At 44.9% G+C, this 25,240-nt stretch overlaps 1 protein-coding gene across 18 annotated transcripts in view; it reads right to left on the bottom strand.

The window, feature by feature from the left end:
* LOC147115941 (SH2/SH3 adapter protein NCK1-like) overlaps positions 1-25,240 on the bottom strand; it is a 238,719-nt gene that overhangs the window by 83,656 nt on the left and 129,823 nt on the right. For all 18 annotated transcript variants that reach the window (XM_085990612.1, XM_085990607.1, XM_085990605.1 and 15 more), the window contains one exon: positions 5,906-6,149. In XM_085990612.1, coding sequence (XP_085846738.1) covers positions 5,906-6,131 — 226 coding nt within the window. In that variant the 5' untranslated portion in view covers positions 6,132-6,149. The remainder of the gene's footprint in view (positions 1-5,905; positions 6,150-25,240) is intronic.

Here is a 25,240-nt window from a genome sequence, read left to right on the forward strand (position 1 = left end):
AGCAGCTTTAAATAAGGTTGGAAGGAGGACAGAAATTTCTATTTGAATATACAGCTGTGGCTTCTCTACTTCTTGCTCAACATCAGGAGCAGTCTCTTGACCATTGTAGTATGAGTCAATCCCAGCTAGTCCAGAGGCCCAACCATAATGTTTACAGATACTATCCTCAACTTTGAGGATATGAGGTTATAGCTGGAATGCAAAATATTTGAGCGCAAAATGTATATAGACACTATTTCCAAGCAGTTGGTGACAAAGAGGGAACCATTTCAGTGACACAGATATTGGATCCCTGTGACCTCATGTCACTGGTAAAGAAAGTTAGCATTGATAAGTCACCATGTCTGAGGCCCTCTTTACTAATCCATTGACATGTGACTGAGTGGGAGTTAGACAACTGGAATGAGTGGCTGCTTCTACTCAAGGCCCAGGGGACTGTCAACATTAGGTAGAACTTTAGTCTTTTCAGAGGTTACCAAAGGGGTAAATGTCTTTGTTTTGGGCACTTTAGAGATGGTGGTCTTTTAATCAACGTTAAGGACAAATCTTGACCAGGAATTCCAGTCCTGTGAAGATTAACCTCTCTGGAATTCTTGAGTGCGTAATGCAGTTGAAATTATGGAAGCATCCCAAGGACATTTAATCCAACTCTGGTACTTGTGTTAAAGGTCGCAAAAGTGACGCATCAGCTAAATGACACTCGAGACAAATTCATCAAAAAGGCACAATGGTTGGTGCTTGCTATCTTGCAGAGTCACATTAGGAGGGAGGTGGGGTGATTTTGAATCTGCCAATTAGTTGCTCGACATAAATTAAATCCATGTGAATGTAAAAGTCTTGACATGAATGGAACTCTGATCCCTCTCTGCAGGACTAGAGGAAGATGTCATAACCATGGTGAAAGGAGAAGAAACAATATTTAAAAAAACTGATCTACTGCATTAGGAGGGAATTTCAAATTGGAGTTATTGGAATGACATGCTGTTCTGGACTTATGGACATTTTACATGCAGATGGCACCCTCTGGTGGTGGTTATTGTGTTAGCAGTGTTTGTATGCAGCAAAGGTCAGTTGACCTTTCTTCCTGTTTGACCCAGGAAGGAGTTTTCCCAGAAAGAACCTGACTTGAGTAATGGAGAATTCCATGAAGGATTCGCAATCCAGTGTAATCTGATCTCATATGTTAGGCCATACGCAATATCTGTGAGTATCTTTGTTTGTTAACATGATAGCAACTTTGTCCGTGTAGTATTTTGACAATACTATGTTTATAAGAAGTAATAGTTGGTATTTACCGAAGTACAGTCCAAATGTTAGTTAGTTATACAATTAGTCTATTCTACTGTTGTAAATATGTTTATATCTTATGTATATTACTCAGTTTTATGTATAAAACATACTTTGTCTTTGTTTACAGTTTCACAAATGTATTCAAGTAAATCTTCAAAACAGCAAATCGGCTTCGAGGAATTATTTGAATAAGTGTTTAACTTGCTGGATAACTAGATAGGAGCACGTCTAGCGAGGCCAGTACACATGCTAACTAGCTGTAGTGAGGCAGAAGAAAAATGACCTGCAGACTTAGTCTGTGGAGGATCAATTGCCACATGGCAAATGGTAATAGTGCGTGATACTTCCAATCTTTAACAGAAGTGTCAGTAATGCAGAAATGTTAGGAATGAGATTTGATTCTAAACCCATTTAAACAAATGAAGCTGTGTTTAGTTTTAAGAGATACATTAATAGGCTAAATTTTTAAGCAAGCACAAATAAGTCACAGTCCAAATCAAAGAGACTTTATGGGTCCATCTACCATGCATCTCAGTCTTTGTGGCAGGTCACAAACTGTTTTAATTAAAGGTTAGGTGTAGGCTGAATGGCTCACAACTCATACCCAAAAATCAAACTACAGGAAACTTTCGATTTACCGGCACGTAAATAACCGGAAATCTCAGTTAACCGGCAAAATTCAGGAGTAGGTTCAGGTAAGTTTTATTACTTGCCTTCCTCGGTCTGTTGCTGTGCAAGGGTGTGGCTGCAGCTGTTGCTAAGCTACAGAGACGCTTGGAACTTGTGGCCATTGTTCTGAACCTGTTGCTAAGCAACAGGGTTTGTTGCTTTATACGGAGCTCTCAGCTCCGTATCTTTTACTATAGCTTTCGGTTATCCGGAATTTTTGATGAACCGGCACCACGGCGGTCCCGGATAAAAAAAAAAAGTTTCCTGTAGTTCGACTGAAAGTTCAGCTTATAATGAGTCACACCTTCTATTTGTTTAAGCAAAAATATTTGACACTTAGTGGGAAACGCAACAGGCCGACACCCAGAAAGTGACATTAAAAGTTTGTCAACAAGGTTATCCTTATTTCAACTTCTCTGTCAGACCAAATGAAAAGGTCAACAATTCAAAACATTTTCAGGGAAAGTAGATGGTTTCATGAATAAAACATGAAAATTACACTGCATTCTTATTAAAAGTTTATACCATGATTTTGATGACAGATGAAAGAGATTAATGTTGCATTACACAGAGGTAATTGTTCTTAACCCAACTTTTTCCATCTTGGATTTAGACATTAATTGGAGTAGAACTTCATGACCTTTTTTTTTTTTTTTTTAAATGCCAGATGGTTCAAACTATAATTATTTGTTACCAAATTGTTAATAAACTTGTCCCCAGGCATGGCCCCCATCTTCACTCTCTCAAATCCAAGGGGTGCTGATTTCAGCATATCTGGCGCAGAACTAGTTTGGCCATCCAATACCAGATATGGCTGGTCCACATCAAGCACAATTGAGCCTCACTCTCCACTGCCTCTGTGCTGTCAAGACTGCTTGTCCGACATCCAGTCTTAAATGAGCTACAATTTCCTTCAACTAAGCATTGGGAAGACAGAAGCCATAATCTTGTCTTCATCCCCTGCCATAAACTTTGCACACTTGCCACCAATTCCATCTCCCTCCCTGGCCATGGTCTCCAGTTGAACCAGATCTTGGCATCCAAAGCGGAGTTTCCATATCCCCTTCATCACAACGACCACCTGCATCCACCATAAAAAATTGCCTTTTTCTGTTCCAGCCTCAGCCTACCTGATGGTGATACTCTCATCCATGTCTCTGTCACCTCCAGACTCAACTATTCCAATGCTCTCCTGGTTGCCTCCCATCCTCCACACGCTGTATACTTCAGCTTATCCAAACATCTGCTGCCTGTGCTAGAGTCCTCGCTGACCTACATTGGCTAACAGTCCCCCAATTTAAAAAATCTCATCCGCATGTTCAAACTCATTCACGGTCTCACAAATCCCCATCTCATACCTTCTCCAACCCTACAGCCCCCTCCCAAGAACTTGCAGTCCCTGGGACTCTAGTTGCTTCTGCATCATGCCCTCCATTTGCCCCACTGGCAGCCGTTCAGGCCCCAAATTCTGGAATTCCATCCATAAGCTCATCCGCCGCACCACCTCTCGCTTCTCTTTTGAACCCTCTAAAAAAAACTACTTTGACCAAATTTTTGATCACTCCTCCCAAGATCACTATACGTCGTCCATTTGTTTTCTGATTATGCCTCTGTGAAGTACCGTGGGAAGTTTTTTTTACATGAAGTGCACGATAAAAATGAAAGTAGTAGCTGTTGCAAACTGAGGGGAAACCCTATAGACTATGAAATCATACATTGCACCAAAGCTAAGTATAGGCAGAAAGGAAGGTTGCAAAATAACGTAGCGCAGTACAGCAATCGGGCTTTTAATAAGAACGTTTCAGTAGCCAGGGTATGGTAGTGTAGTGGTTATGTTGCTGGTCTAGTATTCCAGAGAACAGGAGTGCAAATCTCTCCCTGCAGAATTTGAATTCAGTTTTTAAAAATCTGGAAATTAAAACAAAAGGGTGGTATTAAAAGTGACTATGAAGCGTTTTTTAAAATTCATTCATGGGATGTGGAAAACGCCAGCAAGGCCAGCATTTATTGCCCAACCTCAATTGCCCTCGAGGTGGTGGCCCATACAACCGAGTGGCTTGCTAGACCATTTCAGTGGGCAGTTAAGAGTCAACCACATTGCTGTGGACCTGGAGTCATATATAGGCCAGACTGGGTAAGGACGGTAGATTTCCTTCCCTAAAGGATATGAGTGAACCAAATAGGTGTTTATGACAATCTGGTAGTTTCATGTTGCACCATTACTGATGCTAGTTTTTTATTCCAGATTTACATTCCAGATTTACTGAACTGAATTTAAATTCCCCAGCTGCCGTGGTGGGATTTGAATTCACATCTCTGGATTACTAGTCCAGCAACATAGCCATTATGCTACTGTACCCGTTAAAAACCCAACTGATTTCCCTTTAGGGAAGGAAACCTGCTGTCCTTACCTGGTCTGGCCTATACGTGACTCCAAAGAATTGACCCACCACCAGCTTCTCAAAGCAACTCGGGGAATAATGCCAGTCTCGCCATGATGCCCACATCGCGAGAATGATTAGGAAATAAGAATGTCTGGTGCCGGATTGAGAATCCTGAACTAGCAAAGTCCCATATAATTTTTAAATCAGCTTTCAGGTTTTTGTGTTCGACGGTGGGTTGAAAAGTGAGAATAATGGGAGCGGATGAGTTTCTCATGCACATGTCTGGAAGCAATTCTTCAAACGACTGTGGACCCATAGGTAAATGAAAATCAAAATACACACAACCCACAATTGCTTTCCTTGTTCTCTTGGTGGGGGGGGGGGGGGAAGATATTTGTGGAGTCACTTTTGATTATTATTTTGCTTGTGCCATTTCTTCACAGAACAAGCAGCAAGAACATGATAGACTTAACAGCTCAACTCAATCGTCTTCACATGGAGGAATAACAGAGTTGAATCTGTGTAGTCATCCCTCATTGAACCACTTCTCCACAGATTCTTAAACTGCCCATACCATTTTCTTATGCAATTTGTCAGCCAAGATCGACAGGGATACACATCAAGGTACAAATATACAGAGAAGAGAGAAGAATAGTTTAAGGATTCAGTTCAAAGATTACAGATGATTCAGATTATAATACAATCTAGAAGTTTAGGTGATGAACTTTGAGGTTTACAAATAGCTAATAAGATATTGTTGAAACCATATTACTGTTTTTCCAAAATCCATTATTTTATATTGTGCAATTTTTTAAAATTTGGAAACAAAATCCATGATTACCTGTGCTTGTGCAGAATTACCCATTTGTCTTGCATTTAGAAATAAAGGCGGTTATGTATTCTATTAAATTCATCTATTTATAATCAAACAAAGCATACAACGTTCAATCTGCTGAGTATTCCGAAAAGTGGCTGCAGAAAAGTAAAGGAGATTGCATAGCTATACATCTGCAAATAGTTAATAAATGCTTATCTTACAGCTCTTGTTTAAATAATGCACATAAACAATGTTAGTATATATCTCTCAGAAGAATTGATTACTCTGCAGCATGTCTACAGAAATCTTTCCTTTAAAAAGTACTTATTGGATGTCATGTGTCTTAAAATAAGAGAATTTCGATTTCATCTGCATTCCGTTCTGTCGGACCTCGTAATACGTGCTAAGTTTTATTAGAACGATTTAAAAAGACAGAACAGATGATTACAAGAGCATTGCATTCAGCAGCATAATATTTTCATTGTATATATTTCCTCCATTACCATCCACCCATCTGCCCAATTTTAATCATTTAAATACCCACTGGCATTTCTATCTTTCAGTGCTGCAATATTCCCTCATGATTATGGCTGCTGATAATCACAATTTGGCTTCACACTCTGACAGGAAGAGTTTTCAATAAAGACATCATTTGTATTTTGGGCTAGAAGTTTTTTTAAAACTAAAATCAAATAGTTTTACTGTGTTACAATACTCCAGCATCCATCGTCAATGACAACCTTACCCAAGGTATCCTTCAGGTTCTTCACAATAGAAGCTTTCCTGGCACTGTTCTTTCTTTCCACATAATTTGAAGGTACAAAGCCAGTTTTGTTTATGGAGTTTCGAACACGCCACCATGACTTGGAGTCATCCAACAGCCACAATCGCTCATTCTTCTTTATGTCCAGTTCTTGCTCCTGCTGGGCCACATAGTCAAACTTGGCAATCACTATCACCTCTTCCGTCATCTTCCCGTGGGTTCAGCACTGCAAGTTCGAAGAGAAAACAATTATTATTGTAACAGAATACTGCAAAAAAGACCACAGTATACCATGCTCAAAACATTCCTATGGGAAGGGAGCTAGTTTGTATACATATACTTTACAAGCTGAAAAAAAAGCTCAAGTGTGAATGTGCTTAGTTAAGATTCTGTACATAAGGTTTGTGGAATGCAAGTTTACATCCCAATGTAGTAAGTGAAATGAGTACTTCATCTACAAAAGATAGCAAAAAAACTTTAATGCATTTAAGAGCAAAATTTCAAGAAAGGTTTGAAGAAAATGTTAAATAATTGGAGATGTAATAATGCAAGTATTATTTTCCATTCACTTATGTAGTTAATCCAGCAGAGCAAAGACGTTTCTTTCAGCAGTGAAAGCTTTCAATGTTATGAGCCTTGGCTGAATGGTAACACTCTTATCTCTGAAACAGAAGGTTGTGGGTTCAAGCCCCACTCCAGAAATTTGAGCACATAATCTAGGCAGACACTTCACACAGATCTATGGGAGTTCTGCACTGTCGGAGACTCCATCTTTCACACGAGATATTAAACGGCGGCTCTGGCTGCCCTTTCATGTGGATGTGATCGATCCTGTGGCACGATTTGAAGAGGAGCAAGGGAGTTCTACCGGTGTCCAAGCCAGTATTTATCCCTCAACCAACATCACAAACAGATTATCTAGTCATTAATTAATCTCAATGCTGAGCGTAAATTGGCTGTATTGTTTCTCCACATTACAAAAATGACTGCATTACAAAAGTACTTGACTGACTGTGTGACATCCTAAGACTGTGAAAGGGGCTATATAAATGCAAAATAACAAACAGAAAATGCTGTAAATACTCAGCAGGTCAGGCAGCATCTGTAGAGAGAGAAACAGAGTTAACATTTCAGGTTGATGACCCTTTGTCAGAACTGGAAAAAGTTAGAGATGTAACAGATTTTTAAGCAAGTGTAGGGGCAGGGAAAGGGAGGAGGGGAGGAAAGAACAAAAGGGAAGGTCTGTGATAGGGTGGAAGGCAGGAGTGATTAAGAGACAAAAGGGATGATGGTGCAAGGCAAAAGGAGATGGTAATGGGACAAGTTAAGAAACAAAAGATGACTCAAGATGAGGTGTTAATGGCACTGGCAGAATCATCAACAGCTGCCATGTGAGAGAGAGAAAAAAGAAATAGGGGCCGAGGTTATGGTCTGAAATTGTTAAACTCGATGTAGAGTCCAGAAGGCTGTAAAGTGCCAAATCGAAAGATGAGGTGCTGTTCCTCGAGCTTATGCTGAGCTTCATTGGAACAGTGTAAGAGGCCGAGGACGGAGAGATCAAAGTGGGAGTGGAGCGGACAATTAAAGTGACAGGCAACCGGAAGCTCGGGGTCACGCTTACGGACTTAACGGAGGTGTTCCGCAAAGCGGTCACCCAATCAGCATTTGGACTCCCCAGTGTAGAGGAGACCACATCGTGAGCAGCGAATACAGTATACTAAATTGCAAGTGCAACAAGTAAATCACTGTTTCACCTGGAAGGAGTGTTTGGGGCCCTGGACAGTGGGAAGGGAGGAGGTAAAAGGGCAGGTGTTGCGTCTCCTGTGCTGGCATGGGAAGTGGAAGGGGTGATAAGAGGAGTGGACCAGGGTGTCGCAGAGGCAGCAGTCCCTTCGAAATGCTGAAAGGGGAGGGGAAGATGTGTTTGGTGGTGGAATCGCGCTGGAGGTGGCGGAAATGGCGGAGGATGATCCATTGAATGTGGTGGCTGGTGGGGTGAAAGATGAGAACAAGGGGAACCCTATCGTGGTTCTGGGAGGGAGGGGAAGGGGTGAGAGCAGAAGTGCGGGAAATAGAACGGACATGGTCAAGGGCCGTGTCAACCACTGTAGAGGGGAATCCTTGGTTGAGGAAAAAGGAAGCCATGATGGAAGCACTAGTATGGAAGGTGGCATCGTCTGAGCAGATGGGGTGGAGACGGAGAAACTGGGAGAATGAAATAGAGTTCTTACAGGAAGCGGTGTGGGAGGAAGTATAGTCCAGGTAGCTGTGGAAGTCAGTGGGCTTATAGTGAATGTTTGTCAACAGCCTATCCCCAGAAATGGAGACCTAGAAGTCGAGGAAGGGAAGAGTCGGAGATGGACTCTGAAGGCGAGGGAAAGGGTGGAATTTGGAAGCAAAGTGAATGAAATTTTCCAGTTTGGCAAGAGCAGGAAACGGCACCAATACAGTCATCGGAAAGAGGCGAGGGAGGGGACCGGAACAAAGAATGTTTCACATATCCCACGAAAAGGCAGGCATAGCTAGGACCCATGTGAGTTCCCATAGCAACACCTTTAATTTGGAGGAAGTGAGTGGAGTCAAAGAAGTTGTTCAATGTGAGAAGTTGTTCAGCCAGGCGGAGGTAGATGGTGACTGGTTGAGCCTCTGTTCAAGGAAGAAGCGGAGCGCCCTCAGGCCATCTTGGTGGGAGATGGAGGTGTAGAGGGGTTGGACGTTCATATTGAAAAGGAGACGGTCAGGGCCAGGAAACTGGAAACTGTTAAAGTGGCGGAGGGTGTTAGAAGAGTCGCGGATATAGGCGGGAAGAGACTGAACAAGGGGAGAAAAAACAGGGAGTTGAGATAGGAAGAGATAAGTTCTTTGGGGCAAGAACAGGCTGGGTCTACTAGGGCAATCTTGTTTGTGGTTCTTGGGAAGGAGGTGGAAGCGGGCTGTGCGTGGTTGGGGAACTATGATGTTGACAGCCATGGAGGGAAGATCTCCAGAGGAGATGAGGTCAGTGACGGTCTTGGAAACAATGGCTTGATGTTCAGTAGTGGAGTCATGGTCCAGGGGGAGGTAGGAGGAGGTGTCAGAGAGTTGGCATTCAGCCTTTGCTAGCTAGAGGTCGGTTCACTAAACAACAACAGTGTCACCCTTGTCAGCAGTTTTAATGACAATGTTGGGGTTGGATCTGAGAGAATGGAGTGCTGCAAGTTCAGAGGGAGGTAGGTTGGACTGAGTGAGGGGTGCAGAGAAATTGAGACGGCCGAAGTCACACCGGCAGTTTGCAATGAAAAGATCGAGAGGTTAAGAGGCCAGAGGGAGGGGTCCAGGTAGAACGTGAATTCTGAAAACTGGAGAAAGGGTCTGCTGTGCTCCTGGCCAAAGAAGTGGGCTTGGAGACGAATGAGACGGGAAAAGAGCTCAGTGTTGTTTCGCCGTCTCCACCCCATCTGCTCGGACGATGCAACCTTCCATACGAGGGCTTCCGATATGTCTTCCTTTTCCCTCAACGAAGGATTCTCCTCTACCGTGGTTGACATGGCCCTTGACCGTGTCCATTCTATTTCCCGCACTTCTCCTTCCCCTCCCTCCCAGAACCATGATAGGGTTCCCCTTGTTCTCACCTTTCACCCCACCAGCCGCCACATTCAATGGATCATTCTCCGCCATTTCCACTACCTCCAGTGTGATCCCACCACCAAAAACATCTTCCCCTCCCCTTTCAGCATTCCGAAGGGACCACTGCCTCCACAAGACCCTGGTCCACTCCTCTATCACCCCCAACACCCCTTCCCCTTCCCACGGCCCTTTCCCGTGCAAGCGCAGGAGATGCAATACCTGCCCTTTTACATTGGGGAAACACTATGTAGCTAAACCTGTATAATCCCCTTTTAACTGCTGTATTCCCCTCCCCCCGCAAGACAGTTGCAAGCGGAGAGGAATAAGGCACGTTCAGACTTGCCTGCTGCTGATAGAAGGAAAACCAATCAGGTTCGGCGCCGTCCAGCAACAGTGGGTCGAAGGCGCGTGGCAGCCACTGGCATTTTTCAGCCGACAGCTGCGCAAGAACGAGCAGGCTTACAGCACGGTCGACAGAGAGCTCCTGGCCCGGTTCCTGGCAATCCGGCACTTCCGTTTCCTTCTGGAAGGCCGGCCGTTCACCGCATTCGTGGACCACAAGCCGCTCACTTTCGCCATGGCCAAAGTAACTGAACCCTGGTCCGCGCGCCAACAGCGCCAACTCAACTTCATCTCTGAGTTCACCACGGACATCCGCCACGTCGCCGGCAAGGACAATTTGGTGGCCGACTGCCTCTCAAGACCCTCGCTCCACGCAGTGCACCTGGACGTCGACTACGCCAGCATGGCGAGTGACCAGGCTGCCGACGCGGAGATCCAGGCCCTCAGGACGTCAACTACCAGCCTCACCCTGGCCGACATCCACTTCCACGCAGCCGGCACAACCCTCCTGTGCGACGTCTCAGTCCCCTCGCCTACGCCGGTCGTTCCATCCGCCTGGCGCAAGCGAGTTTTCGACATCATCCACGGCCTCTCACATCCAGGGATGCGTGCGTCTCAGAAACTTATGTCCGCCAAGTTCGTCTGGCCTGGACTCCACAAAGATGCGAGAGACTGGACCAACACATGCATGCCGTGTCAGCGCGTTAAGGTCCAGCAGCACACCAAGGCGCCATTGGAGTGTTTCCCGGTGCCAGAGAGGCGTTTCGACCACGTCCACGTCGATCTGGTAGGCCCCTTGCCGCCGTCGCACGGTTTTACACACCTGCTCACGATTGTCGACCGCACCACCAGATGGCCCGAGGTGGTTCCCCTCGCCTCCACCACCACGACCGACGTCGCGCGAGCATTCGTCTCGACATGGGTGGCCCGGTTCGGCGTGCCCACCGACATATCCTCGGACAGAGGCCCCCAGTTCACCTCCCACTTGTGGAATGCCATCATCATCGGCCTCGGCACCAAGTTGCACAGGACAACAGCCTACCACCCGCAGGCCAACGGGCTCTGCGAGCACTTTCATCGTTCTTTGAAAGCCTCCCTCCGCGCCAGCCTGGTCGACACCAGCTGGATCGACAAACTACCCTGGGTTCTCCTGGGATTGCGTGCCACGCCCAAAGAGGACCTCCGCGCCCGGGATGGTCTACGGCCAACCGCTCAGAGTACCAGGTGACTTCCTCCCCGACAACGGAGCCGTGGTCGGCCGCCAGACAGCTTTCCCTGCACCAGGACGCGGCCCAGCAATTCCGTCCAGTGCCCACTTCGCAACACGGCCCGCAGCCGTCCTATGTGCCTCGAGACTTACGACATGCGGAGTTCGTCTTCGTGCGCCGGGACGCGCACAGAGGCCCGCTGCAGGCACCATACACCGGCCCCTTCCCAGTATTGGAGACAGGGGACAAAGCTTTTCTTATCGATGTCGGCGGGAAGCCGGACCTTATTTCAGTAGACCGCCTCAAACCGGCGCACCTGGACCTCGGCTTCCCGTTTCGGCCGGCTCTTCCCCCACGGCGGGGCAGACCTCCCGCGTTGGTGGCGGCCCCACAAGAGGACCAAGACACGCCAGAACCTTACTTTCCGGCCGCCGCCCCACCTTCGCCAGCAGCCCGTCCAGCCAGTCCACCGGCAGACCAGCCGACGAACCAACTGGCCGACCTCCCAGACAGCCCTCCTCACACGCCAGATGGCTACTACAGTCGTTACGGCCGCTTGGTCAAACCTCCGCAGAGACTGACTTTTACAGTTAACGAGGATTCTGGGGGGGGCGTATGTGGCGTTGCCACATTGGGGAAACACTGTGTATGTAGATAAACCTGTATAATCCCCTTTTAACTGCTGTATTCCCCTCCCCCCGCAAGACAGTTGCAAGCTGAGAGGAATAAGGCATGTTCAGACTTGCCTGCTGCTGAGAGAAGGAAAACCAATCAGGTTCCAGCAGGTGACCAATCCGTGAGTCATCACAGGTTCGCGGGCTTCACGAATTCAGTACTGTATTGAGAGAGTTGGAGTAAAGACCTATTTCTTGTAGCTCGCTGTGTTGCCTATTTCTTTACACGGGAGACCGTAGTCCCCCACAACCTCCTCCCTTCCCACTGTCCAGGGTCCCAAACACTCCTTCCAGGTGAAGCAGCGATTTACTTGTACTTCTTGCGATTTAGTATACAGTATTCACTGCTCACAATGCAGTCTCCTCCACATTGGAGAGACCAAACGCAGATTGGGTGACCGCTTTGTAGAACACCTCCATTCAGTCCGTAAGCGTGACCCCGAGCTTCCGGTCGCCTGTCACTTTAATTCTCCACTCCACTCCACTCCCACTCAGACCTCACTGTCCTCAGCCTCTTACACTGTTCCAACGAAGCTCAACATAAACTTGAGGAACAGCACCTCATCTTTAGCTTAGGCACTTCACAGCCTTCTGGACTCAGCATCGAGTTCAACAATTTCAGACTATAACCTCGGCCCCTATTTGTTCTTTTTTCCCCTCTCACATGGCAGCTGTTGATGATTCTGCCATTGCCATTTACACTTCATCTAGAGTCATCTTTTGTTTCTTAACTTGTCCCATTACCATCTCCTTTTGCCTTGCACCAACATCCCTTTTGTCTTTTAATCTCTTCTGCCTTCCATCCTATCACAGACCTTCCCTTTTGTTCTTTCCTCCCCTACCCCCTTTCCCTGCCCCTACACATACTTAAAAACCTGTTCCATCTCCAGCTTTTTCCAGTTCTGATGAAGGGTCATCGACCTGATTCGTTAACCCTTTCTCTCTCTACAGATGCTGCCTGATCTGCTGAGTATTTCCAGCATTTTCTGTTCTTATTTCAGATTTCAGCATCCACAGGATTTTGCTTTTATATAAATGCAAGTTCTTTTTCTTCCCATGGCACTACAAAACTGGAAAACTTAAAAAAATGATTGCCAAAGCCACTGTAGTATGAACAAGGCAATCTGGTTCAGAATTCCTCAATACTACAAAAAATTTTTTTTTTTTTTTTTTTTTATAAAAAAGACTAATTAAAACCCTGCAACTGTCCACACTATCTACTAATATCAGTCACATGGACCCACATTCTTTACAATTGCTCCAGTTTTACTGATCAAACTGCATGTCTGCTTATTTTAATCCTGCGTTTACCCAAAAGCAGAAACAGTGATTGGCTCCTCTCGGGGTCTATTTACTGGAAATAAAAAATGTTAAAGTTTCCTACTTGTTAAGGATCCATTGATTGATTTAAAATTACAAATTCTCATTTGAGCTGTCAAGTACTAAAAAAAAAACTATTTTTCACATCTATGGAGACTTTGTCAAGAATGCTGGATTTAAAAAATATGTATAAATAGACCTATATAGGAAAACTCCATGAAGCTGATAAGTAAATAATCAAATGCCCCTGCAGAGGCAAAAAGATTTATTTTTCCCCCACTGAATGCTCCCCATGTTTATCAGTCAACTCCTGGGAAAAGGGATTTTTCTCATCTCCACCAGTATTGAGCACTCTTCAGTTGGCAAGGTACCCATGAGATGCTATTTTTTACACTCATAATATATCAAACATTGTCTACAATAAAATAGTAACACTTACAAATGTTTTCATTTTTGTAACCTATAGCCTCTCTGCCTCATAGTAGAAAATAAATATTAGGGCTGAATTTTAAAAAATCAATTTAGTACCTCAATTCAAATTCGTTGAGATATAGACTTGAAACGTCCTTCATTGATGCTTTGGACAGGGAGCAAACACAGACCTTTATGCCAACTTTGAGCTCCATCCAAACCCAGAGATAAAAGAAATATGTTCAAAACTGATGCACAGCTCAGTCTTCAATTTTAAGTTAACACTGGGCGACAGCTGGTGGTAATATGTTTGAACTTTCGCTTTTCACCATGGGGCTTAGGAATCCATGTAATCAGAGTCAGGCCTCTGTTCAAACATGTAATTAAACTTTCAAATAGGATTACAGTTCAGACGATAAGCTATGCACGTAGTGTATTCATTTCTCGGAATAGATAAAAGTATCAAAAATCACTTGACTCTTTAAATGTTTAAAAAGCACTACACAATTATCCCTTCTGTACAAGATCAGCTATATGTACACACTTAAAAAGGCAGGTAGCACTTTTCTGCATTAAATATACTAAAGTTGATTCAACTAGTGATCACTAGTGAGTTTAATCAAATCAAATCAACTTTTGTCATTGTTAGTGCACAAGTGCAGTACAATGAAATGTAGGCTTGCGGCTCCCGAGAGTGTACATTTAGATTAAGACATTTAAACATTCAACATACATTTGGCTTGTAATACATTAACATAAACATAACTGATGTAAGAAAAAGGAGACTTACCATCAAGTAACTTTAAAGTAAGCTTTAAGTAACTTATAAACACACTATATACAAGAGAGGTCTTTACCATGCCTCTGGTAGAAGCCTCTTACAATACTGAACAGACCAGTATTTATACCAGTCCAACAGGAAGTGACATATGACAGGAAGTGAGGTATGTACACAGTTCATAGTTCATAGTTCACAGGAAGTGATGACATAACTTCCCGGAAGTTATTATTTTTATCACATTCTTCCCTCCTGCAGGATTAGGAGGCTGTGGTCTACCTTTTGGTCCGCAGCCACCGAACAAGGAAGAGTCGCACCCGTTTGGATTCCCGTCGTAGAGGGTCGCTGGTCCGCTTACATGCGGTTGGCCATTGGTCAGAGTCTGTGTGGCCTGGATTGCCCTGTGAAGGGTCGGGGAGATCATGGCTTCGAGTACGAGCCCCAATAGGTTCAAAGTCGGACTGCCTCTGTTCAGAGGGAGGTGCAGAGCTGGTCTGTGGCGGATCAGTACTTTCATGCGCGGTACTGGGAGGGTCGCAACCTTGAGCACGGGGTTCTACCGGCACCAAGCTAGTTGGTGTCCGATCAGGATCCTGGAGAGGGGTACCCGATAGGTCCCAAGAGTTTCCTGGTGAAATGCCATCACCCGATGTCCCACTAGGTCCTGGTGGGCAGGGAGCCAGATCCCGTAATGATACGGTAGATTCTCGGCCGTCGGAATATCGTATGTTTGCATAGGTGGGGTTGGCATCGGTTAGTTCGACCTCGTCTACAAGAGGGTCATTTTTAGACGTCCGAACGTATCTTCGGAGTAATACAGGTCCAGGAGTAGTTAGCCATGACGGGAGTGATGTCCCATGAGATGAGCGACGCTGGAATCCAAAGAACCGCTCATGAGGTGTAGTATTTGTGGCTGTAGAAAGCAGGGACCGTATAGAGTGCAATGCATCCGGAAGCACTGTTTCCCATTGCTGGTCTGGTAGGCCCCGAGATCTTAAAGCGAGACGTACGGAATTCCAGATGATACCGTTATACCTCTCTACCTGCCCATTTCCAATGGGATGGTATGGTGTTGTTTTGCTTGTAGCAATTCCCCATTCTGAGAGGTAGTCCTCGAGTTCCCTTGACATAAAGGATGGACCCCGATCTGCGTGAATATAAGCCGGCATGCCACAGAGAGAAAATACCTGCTCAAGGCAGCAGATTACTGTGGACGCCAGCATATTGGAGCAGGGGAAGGCAAACGGAAAACGTGAATATTCGTCGATCATGGTGAGCAAATATGTGTTCCGAGTTGAAGAGGGCACTGGGCCCTTAAAATCGATGCTAAGTCGTTGCATCGGTTGGGTTGCATGTATGAGTATACCATCTGAGGGGCGGAAGAACTGAGGTTTTAATTCCGCACAAAGCCGGCATTCTGAGCATATTTTCTTTACATCTCCAGTGGAAAAAGGGAGATTCCGTGATCGTACGAAATGTAGCATGCGCGTAACGCCAGGATGACACAAACCATTGTGGACATCCATAAGAGTGGAGGATGACATAGTGGAGCAGAATGCCCGTGTGAGGGTGTCCGGGGCCACATTCTCCTTGCCAGGCCGATAGAGAATGGTATAACCAAAAGAGGCCAGTTCCATCCTCCAAAGTTGTATTTTATTATTCTTAATTTTGGTTCGTTTTCGATTATCGAGCATGAAGGCGACTGATCGTTGGTCCGTGATCAATGTAAAGTGCTGGCGAGCTGGAAAATGGTTCCACTTCGGTACTGCCTCTATGATGGCTGTGGCTTCTTTCTCAACCGGAGGATAATGTAGCTCGGCACCTTGTAAGGTCCTGGACATAAATGCTACAGGACGACCTTCCTGATTCAGAGTAGCCGAGATCGCCACCTCCGAGGCATCACATTCAACCACGAAAGGGAGATTCTCATCGATGGAGTGAAGAGCCGCTTTCTCCAACTGTTTTTTGAGAAGGTTAAAGGCTGCAACAGCCGCTGTTCCCAGTGGAAATGATCTAGCATGCAGCAAGGGTTGGATTTTGTCCGAAAAATGAGGAATCCATTTAGCGTAGTATGCAAACAGACCGAGAGCCCGACGTAAAGCAGCCGGATTCTTAGGTGACGGGAGCTCTTGGAGCGGGCGAAGTCTTTCTGGGTCTGGCTTAATGATACCATTGCCTACGCAGTAGCCAAGGATGTTGATGGTCGGTTGCGACTCAACAGATTTGGATTCATTCAGGGTCAAATTACGGCGATGGAGGGCATCCCGAAATTTTTGGAGTTTGGAGTCGTGTTCCTGTTGATCGTGACCTGCAATGGTAATGTTATCAAGATAGGGAAAAGTGTCCCTTAGGTTTTCCTGCTTAACCAGGCCATCCATTGCCCGTTGAAAGACAGCCACTCCATTAGTAACCCCGAATGGGAGGCGACGAAATTGGTACAGCCGTCCATTAGCCTCAAAGGCTGTGTACTGCTTATCTGAGACCTTCAAGGGTAACTGATGATAGGCACTTTTTAAATCGTAAGTTGAGAACACTTTGTATTCGGCCAGTTTATTAACCATATCATCAATGCGTGGCAATGGGTAGGCGTCCAAGTCGGTATATTGATTGATGGTTTGCGAATAATCGATGCATAGTCGCTGTTTGTGAGGTTTTAGAGGGTTCTTGACAATGACGACTTGAGCCCGGCAGGGCGACGAACATGGTTCAATGATATCCTCTGCTAGAAGTCGAGAGATTTCAGCCGCAATAAAAGATTGGTCTTCCTGATTAAAGCGCCGCGATTTCGTTATTATCGGTTCGCATTGAGGCGGAATACTGGCAAATAATGAGGGTTCATCAAGTGAAGCTGCTGATAATGCACAAAATGGTAATTTAGACGGTATATTAGAAATAGTAAGTCCGGGTTTGGATCCACCAAACTGAATGGTGAGTTTCTTAGGGCTGGACTTCCAAAAACAGCATAAGAGGAGATCACTACATAAGTCCTTGAGCACTGAAGGTCGGGTGGAGGGATACATACGACCATGAAGTGTCATATCAACAACACAAAAGCCGGAGATTCTGGTATTAAGTGATGACTGGGCCATCGCAATTGCCTGGTCCGATGGGAAGACATGTAGTTTCAATTTCGCAACAATCTGTTCCTTAATGAAACTATCAGTACTTCCTGAGTCAATTAAGGCATCTAAGGTATGCCCTTTAATTGAAATTTTTGTGGCTGCACGAGACAGGTTCTGTGGGCAAGCAGCTGTAATTGGTGTCGTTGCACAGAGAGTGGCTAAAACTCTCGGTGTGCTTCTTCGGGAGAGAGCTCGAGAGGAAGCTCGATAGGTCCTAGCTGGAGCATCTTGATAGGCCCTAATTGGGGCAGTTCGGTAGGCCTTAGCTGGATTGGCCCTCGTAGAGGCCCTTGATAGGCAAACTTTAGCAAAGTGTCCTTTTTTCCCCGCAATAACTGCAGATTGCATTGCGAGCAGGGCAGGTTTTCCTAGGGTGAAAAGCATCTCCACAAAAGAAGCATTCCTTCCTAGATTGCCAAGAGGCTGCTAAAGTGGGGTCGTCCTCCTCTTCTTCATCAGAATTAGATTCCCCCATGATAGGGTTCACCTGAGACCGCTTGAATTGTCTGGTTGCAGCTACAGCAGCAGATCGAGATCTGGGCAGCTGATAGAGGTCTGCATTTCTCTTTGCCAAATCCAGTGAACAAGCTAGGTCAAAAGCTTTTTGTAGCTCAAGTGTTTTACTTTCTAGTAGACGCTGGCGTATAAATGGAGAGGCAATCCCGCAGATGAAAGCATCACGAATCATTTCTTGGCGGTACAGCTCAGCTGAGGCTGCCTGAAAGTTACAATCTACGCTGAGCCTGCGAAGTTCTTGCAGGAATTCGTCAATTGATTCCCCTGGCCCTTGTTGGGCTGTGGCCAGTAGATGTCTAGCATAGACCTCATTTGGGGTCTTCGCGTAAAGTTTCTTAAGTGCCCGAATCACCTCTTCGTAATTATCCCATTCATCAACATATTCGAACACTTTTGGGGTCACATAATTGACAAGTATCTTCAATTTAGCAGGAGCATCCGCTTTACATTCATCCAGAAAATTCTCAAAAGTACGATACCAATGCTTCCATACCCTGCCAGCTGCTGGTGTATTTGGGTCCAAGTCCAGACGAATAGGTCTAAGGATTTTCTCCATGATGGGTGGTTCCCTGGATCCTTAACTTCCGAGTTTGTCTGAAGGTCTAGTATTTGTCAGTGTAAATACTAAGTTACTTAAATTGATGTAAGAAAAAGGAGACTTACCATCAAGTAACTTTAAAGTAAGCTTTAAGTAACTTATAAACACACTATATACAAGAGAGGTCTTTACCATGCCTCTGGTAGAAGCCTCTTACAATACTGAACAGACCAGTATTTATACCAGTCCAACAGGAAGTGACATATGACAGGAAGTGAGGTATGTACACAGTTCATAGTTCACAGGAAGTGATGACATAACTTCCCGGAAGTTATTATTTTTATCACAATAACCATAATAAAGTGCATTGGCAGATGTGCAGGCTTTAGAGTTTATTTGTGGAGTTCAGTAGGATGACAGCCCTGGGAAAGAAGCTGTTCCTAAATCTGGTCGTACGGGTGCGAATGCATCTGTAGCGTCTCCCAGATGGCAGGAGGGCGAACAGACTGTGGCTGGGGTGGGTAGGGTCTTTGATGATGGACCGTGACCTCCGTAAACAGCGTTTCTGGTATATGTGCTCTATGGTCGGTAGCCGGGTGCCGGTAATGCGTTGGGCAGTTTTGACTACCCGCTGCAGGGCTTTCCGGTCATAGTAGCTACAGCTGCCATACCATACTGTGATACAGACTTCCTGAAGTCCACAATGATTTCTTTGGTTTTCTTGATGTTAAGGGCCAGGTTGTTATCGGCGCACCACTTCACGAGATGCTGGACCTCCTCCCTGTAGGCTGACTCATCATTGTTGGTGATCTGGCCTACTACCGTGGTATCATCCGCAAACTTGATGATGGTGTTGGAACCATGAACAGCCACACAGTCGTGGGTGAAGAGGGAGTAGAGGAGGGGGCTCAGCACACATCCTTGTGGAGCCCCCGTGTTCAGGGTCAGTGGGTCCTTTTGATGTTCCAAGGACCAAGCAAACTGGTAGCAAAAGATACTGAATGCAACCAGTACACTAGTTGCTATTTAGAAACCCAAGATAATGATCAATCTGGTATTGTAGGACAGCTCTCCTTGATATTTACATCCAAGGATATATGCTCCTGTTCATACTTATGGATACTTCTTTCAAACTTTGTACCACAACATCTCCAGCAAGGCGATGTTCCAAAAAATCAGACAGTAACTCAAATTAAAGGCTGGAAGATCTGAGAGAAGGTTGTCAATTCTTTTGTGGACAGCCAAGGTTGTCCACATTCCTTGTTATTTTATATTCTATATGGCTTCAAATTAGCAGTCATGTCTCATTTCAAATTCCTTCACGTTAAATTGAACTGACAGTAACTTAACTAAGTATTCACAATCCAAATTATATAGATTTGTTACAGAGGAGAGTAGCCAGTTTGTGTTACTGGAAGAGCTGTACAATACATCTCCATTTATAATGGAGGCATACACCATGATGCCACCTTACAAGTGTATCAGGTGGATTTTAACAAGCTATTACACATGTCAGCCATGGCTCAGCAGGTCGTGCTCTTGTCTCTGAATCAGAAGGTTGTGGGTTCAAGTCCCACGCCAGAAACTTGAGTACATAATCTAGGCTGACACTCCAGTGCAGTACTGAGTGAGTGCTGCACTGTCGGACGTGCTGTCTTTTGGATGAGACGTTAAACCGAGGTCCCATCTTCTGCCCTCTCAAATGGACGTCAAAAAATCCCATGGTACTATTTCAAAGATGATCAGCTGCATATAGTGACACCGCTATTCCCAGCCAGAATGGGCAATTCCCCCATCAATCACACCTGGAAACCACACTGCTGTAAGTGACTGGGATTAATTTTACGCACATAATTTGTATATTGTGGCGGTACCACCGGTTGTACCTTACATAAAGACACATAATTCCCTTTAACTTACCTTACTGTATGTTTAGCTTACCTTTTGGGGCCGTTGCCCTTTTAACTTACCTGTTGGGGCCATTGCCCCTTTAAGACGTGCCCCAGCGCGCTGACGTCACGTACGACGTGACGTACGTGCAGCGGCCCGACTCGGCCTTCTAGGACGGCCGCCGGCACAGCCCGGCCTAGCGTCTTCGGCCTCAACGGCCAGCCGACGGGAGTGACGCGATCTTCCGCTCCCGCGGCAAGCACCGGCACAGCCCGGCCTCGCAACCTCGGCCTCAACGGCCAGCGACGCAACGACGCGCATCACGTGACGCCCTAAGCGCGGAAAACTCGAACGTGATGACGCCACAACACAAACGCGATGACGTCATCACACTCCCCACAGGACTGCGAACTCAGTCCTCGTGGAGTCCCCGCTGGGACAAGACCTACACCACGGTGCTCCTACAGTCAGCCATCTTACCTGATGTAATTAGTCTGTTCCTGTAAATAAACAACTTGTTAATAGTTCGTCAAAGTCAAACTCTCTTATTTAGTGGCGATCTACACGAACCGCTACAATATAACTATCCTCCACTCTGCATTTTGCTGGAGAAATCACAGTGTTTTAATCGGGAGAAGTTGCTGCAGTTTCAGTCATGCACAAGTTCTGTTTGCGGCAGTTCGTAGACTCTTTTTAAATAGACTGCACATAGATCTCGTTTGCTGTAAAATAAACTTGTTTGCTGTAAATCCTGCCCAAAGTCCCACCCCGCCTCCAACTCATTGGCTGACACAGTGGTGTCAATAGACACATTGCAACAGCGATTACACTTCAAAAGTACTTAATTGACTGTGAAGCGCATTGGAGCATCCCGAGGTTATGAAAGGTGATATATAAATGCAAGACCTTTCTTTTTATTGTGACAAGCAGTCGAGAACAGTCAGCAGTGCAAGGAAATGGCTCTGCATTAGCAGGGTGCCTGCTTAAATATTTTTCTCCTAATTGGATGATGTCCGATTTGCACAGAAAGCAATCGAGAAATATTCTAACCAACATTTCTTCTGTCATCCAGCGATCCTGTAACGTCACTATTTTGCACCCATATGAGCAAATAAGCAGGAGCACAGAAACTAGAGTTATTGTGCACAATTAGTACCCTACTGCAACAGTATATCACTTTACTAACACTACCTTTTGAGCACAGTGCAGGCTTTATATCACAAAGAAAACTGGATCTAGGCTAGGATTGCAAAATTCTGGGAATTTTTAAAAAGAGGAAACTTTCCATGGGAATTTAGAGTTTTTTTGCACACTGATGGTTTTTGTCTCTGACCCTTATATTATCTTTGTCGTCAAAATAGACATACTGTTCCATACAAATAAAAACAGGCTTTCAAAACTTTATTTAGGTTATAATTTTGATCTTTATTGAACCCCCACAAAAAAGACCCATCTAAAATAAAATAAAAAGAGCGTCAGCTTATTTAGCCTGTAATTTGTCCTTATTTTGTCCCTTTGAGTCTTCTACTCCTCATTGCTCCTCCTGATTCTCTGACTCTGGCTCTGACGTGTCCATTTCCTCCTGTGTCAGTGTCTAGCTGTGTGGTGGACACTTCTGTATCTGGCTCAATAAGTTGCAGGTTCGCCCGGATAGCCACCAGTTTCTCCACTCTCTTGTTAGTCAGCCTGTTGCGCACCTTTGTATGCGTATTCCCAAAAAGTGACCAGTTTCGTTCAGAGGCCGCTGATGAAGGTGGGATTTGGAGTATCACCGATGCAATAGGTGACAGGGCCTCAGATGCACAAAGTCCCTTCCACCAGGTATGTGCACTGATATGCTTGCATGATTCCCATATCCCATCCCCATTCCAAAGACCTTGCTTGGTAGAGAACGTTGCCAGACTTCCCAGAACTTTGCCCACATCCAGATTGAGATGGTGAGAGAGGGTAGAAATCACACTAAGCGCTGTTGATCTGTTCTCCAGAAAGTATTGGTCTCCCAACATGCTTTGGGTCCAGCATGTATGCTGCAGCATGAATCGGCTTGACACAAAATTCTTGACGCATCTGTATGAATTGAACAATTGCCTTCTCCTCTGCTTTGAGCAGCAGGGATGTGGGTAGGGCAATGCTGATTTGTTCTTTTAAAATCAGTAAAAAGCCTGAGAACATCTGACAAGACAGCGTCGTCTCCTTCAATCTGAGCAATTGCAGATGCTACTGGTGAGAGTAGTTTAAGGCTGCTAACCACTCTCTCCCAAAACACATCACCCAGCAGTATTTTCTTGATGGTGGTTTCCATATCCCCAGACTGGGATATTGCCATTTCTTGCAGCGACTCCTTACCGTCCAGAAGGCTGTTGTACATTATGACAACACCTCACCATCTAGTGTTGTTGGGCAGCTTCAGTGTTGTGTTCTTGTTCTGTGTCATTTGCTTGGAGTTGTAGGTTGCTGCAACTACCTGTTTTCCCCTGACATACTTAACAACTTGCTTGGCTCTCTTGTACAGTGCTTCCATGGTTCTCAAACCCATGATGTCCTTGAGGAGCAGGTTAAGCCCATGAGCTGCGCACCCAATAGACGTAATATGAGGGTAGGCCTCCTCCACTTGAGCCCAAGCAGCCTTCATATTCGCAGCATTGTCAGTAACTACTGCAAAGACCTTTTGTGATCCAAGATCGTTGATGACCGCTTTCAGCTCATCAGCAATGTATGTGCCTGTGTGTCTGTTGTCCTTCGTGTCTTTGAGCTTTCCTTGGACTCTTATACTCAGCCTCCAGCAAATAAGTAGACAAAGCATGTCTGGTGGGAGGACAGTATGCAGGGCGAATAACATTGAAAAATCTCTTCCAGTACACATTGGCTGTGAGCATGAGGGGTGAGCCTGTTGCATATACAGCTCGAGCAAGGCACTCATCTGCATTCTTCTGGCTATGGTTATCCATTGTATCAAAGAACCTTCCAAGTGGGCCAGGAGTTGCTGATGATAAGGAGCCTGATGCTGAATGAGAACCATCATCTTCTTGAATGGAAGCAGAGGAACTCTGGGCTGACTGCTGTGAGCTTTGAGTGAAGTTGTTGCATTTGGATAAATGCTGCTGCATCTTTGTGGCATTCTTTACATATGGCTTTCTACAGTGTTTGCACATGTACACAGTCTTTCCATCTTTAATGCCTGGGGTAAAATGCTTCCACACATCTGACGGTAAACGTGGCATTGTTCTATGCAGAGAAATAAAGGGCATTCATCTCTGTGTCGAACTGCGGTCGATCAGCACGATTGCAACAGGGTGAGTACATTTTTGCTGATGCTCCATGTGATGGAAGCATGACCTGTACACACACGACACTACATCACCAATAGTGTATTATTTTGTATATTTTAAATTGAAGGACAGCAGAGTTCAACAAGTAACTGGTTTATTTGGTATAAAGTCTGATTTACTTACTGCATCATCACAACATCAGCAGAAAACAAAATGACTTCCCTCAGGACCCCTAACCTGGATCTTAAAAAAACCATAGCAGTCTTACAGATGCCTGCAGGCCAATCACAATTCGATATGCAAATATTACAAATAGAGGGAGCTAATCGCTCATCCACCCAATCAGGACACATTTGTTCACAGTCACACACAAAACTTGTAATTATTAAAACAAGCCAAGTAAGAAGATAAACATATATTGATTAAGAAATTCCTTAATAATTAAGATTCCATCTCGGTTAGTAATTTTAAGAGAGGACCTGTGGAAAAAAAGGAAATACAAAAAGAACAATATTATGCTAGCATGTGCTTTTTTGGGCAAAATTCCCAAGCTAAACTTCCCGTGGAAAATTTCCGGAAATTTACCGGAAACTTTCCACCCCTTTGCAACCCTAATCTAGGCCAAGGAATAGATATCACTGGAATGAAGCAATGAATTTCCATTAGGAAATGCTAATTTTTTGCCAGAAGATTCAAAATTCTTGACCTCAACATTGCACATCATTTTAACACAAATAAATTTCCATTAAGAAATGTAAATTCTCTCAGCTCCTTGAATGTTTGAAAAGATATGATAGGGTTTGTGTGGCTTCATTAAAATCTAAAACAGAAAAATGTTTTGATAAACCACCCCCCCCCCCCACTCTCAGATATGGCTTCTCCATATTGCTGAAGTGCTGTCATCACCTTTTCCAGGAGGATTTTGAAACAAAAGGAGGGGAGCACTGGGAGGAAGCTCCAAAGAGCAGGACACAGCCATTGGAGGTTTAATTTTTTTTAATTTGCCAAATCACAAGAAAAAAAAGTTTGATCATTAAATTGGGACAAATTATTTCCATCGGTCAGTGAGTTGTCAACGAGAGGGTGTAAATTTAAGTTGATTGCCAAAAGAACAGATCAAGAGATTTTTTTTAAGCAATTGGTAGTCAAAGCATAGCAGGTCCTACCAGAAACAGCAGTGAAAGTAGGATGCACAAGAGCTTTTACAACAGAAGTGATTAAATATATGGAAAGTAACAATTTTAAAGTGTACAGGGAAAGGGCGGGGCAATGGGAGTAAGTGGGCAGTTTTTTCCGACAGCCAACACAGGCAAAATGGGCAGAATGGTCCCCATCTGCAATGTAAAATTCTAGGGTTTTAATCGACAAGACAATAGTTTTAGCAAATTTAACCAGTACAAAAAAAATCTTAATTGAATTATCTAATTGTACTTTACAGTACTACATCTTTGGGAACTTATAGGCAAACAAGGAGGGAGACATAGAATAAATGTTCAGACTAAGTTACGTTTGTCTCAACATTATGGGTGGCGGGGTGGGGGGTTGTGCAACAGCAGTACATTTGTGTTAAACTCAATGCATTTACAAATACAGGTGGGGCCTAGGTTCTGCTCTAACTGAAACCTGACCACAGCAGCAGTGTT

Source organism: Somniosus microcephalus, chromosome 6, assembly GCF_052327205.1.
Source record: "Somniosus microcephalus isolate GS21.2 chromosome 6, FLI_Smic_1.0, whole genome shotgun sequence".
Taxonomy (NCBI): domain Eukaryota; kingdom Metazoa; phylum Chordata; class Chondrichthyes; order Squaliformes; family Somniosidae; genus Somniosus; species Somniosus microcephalus.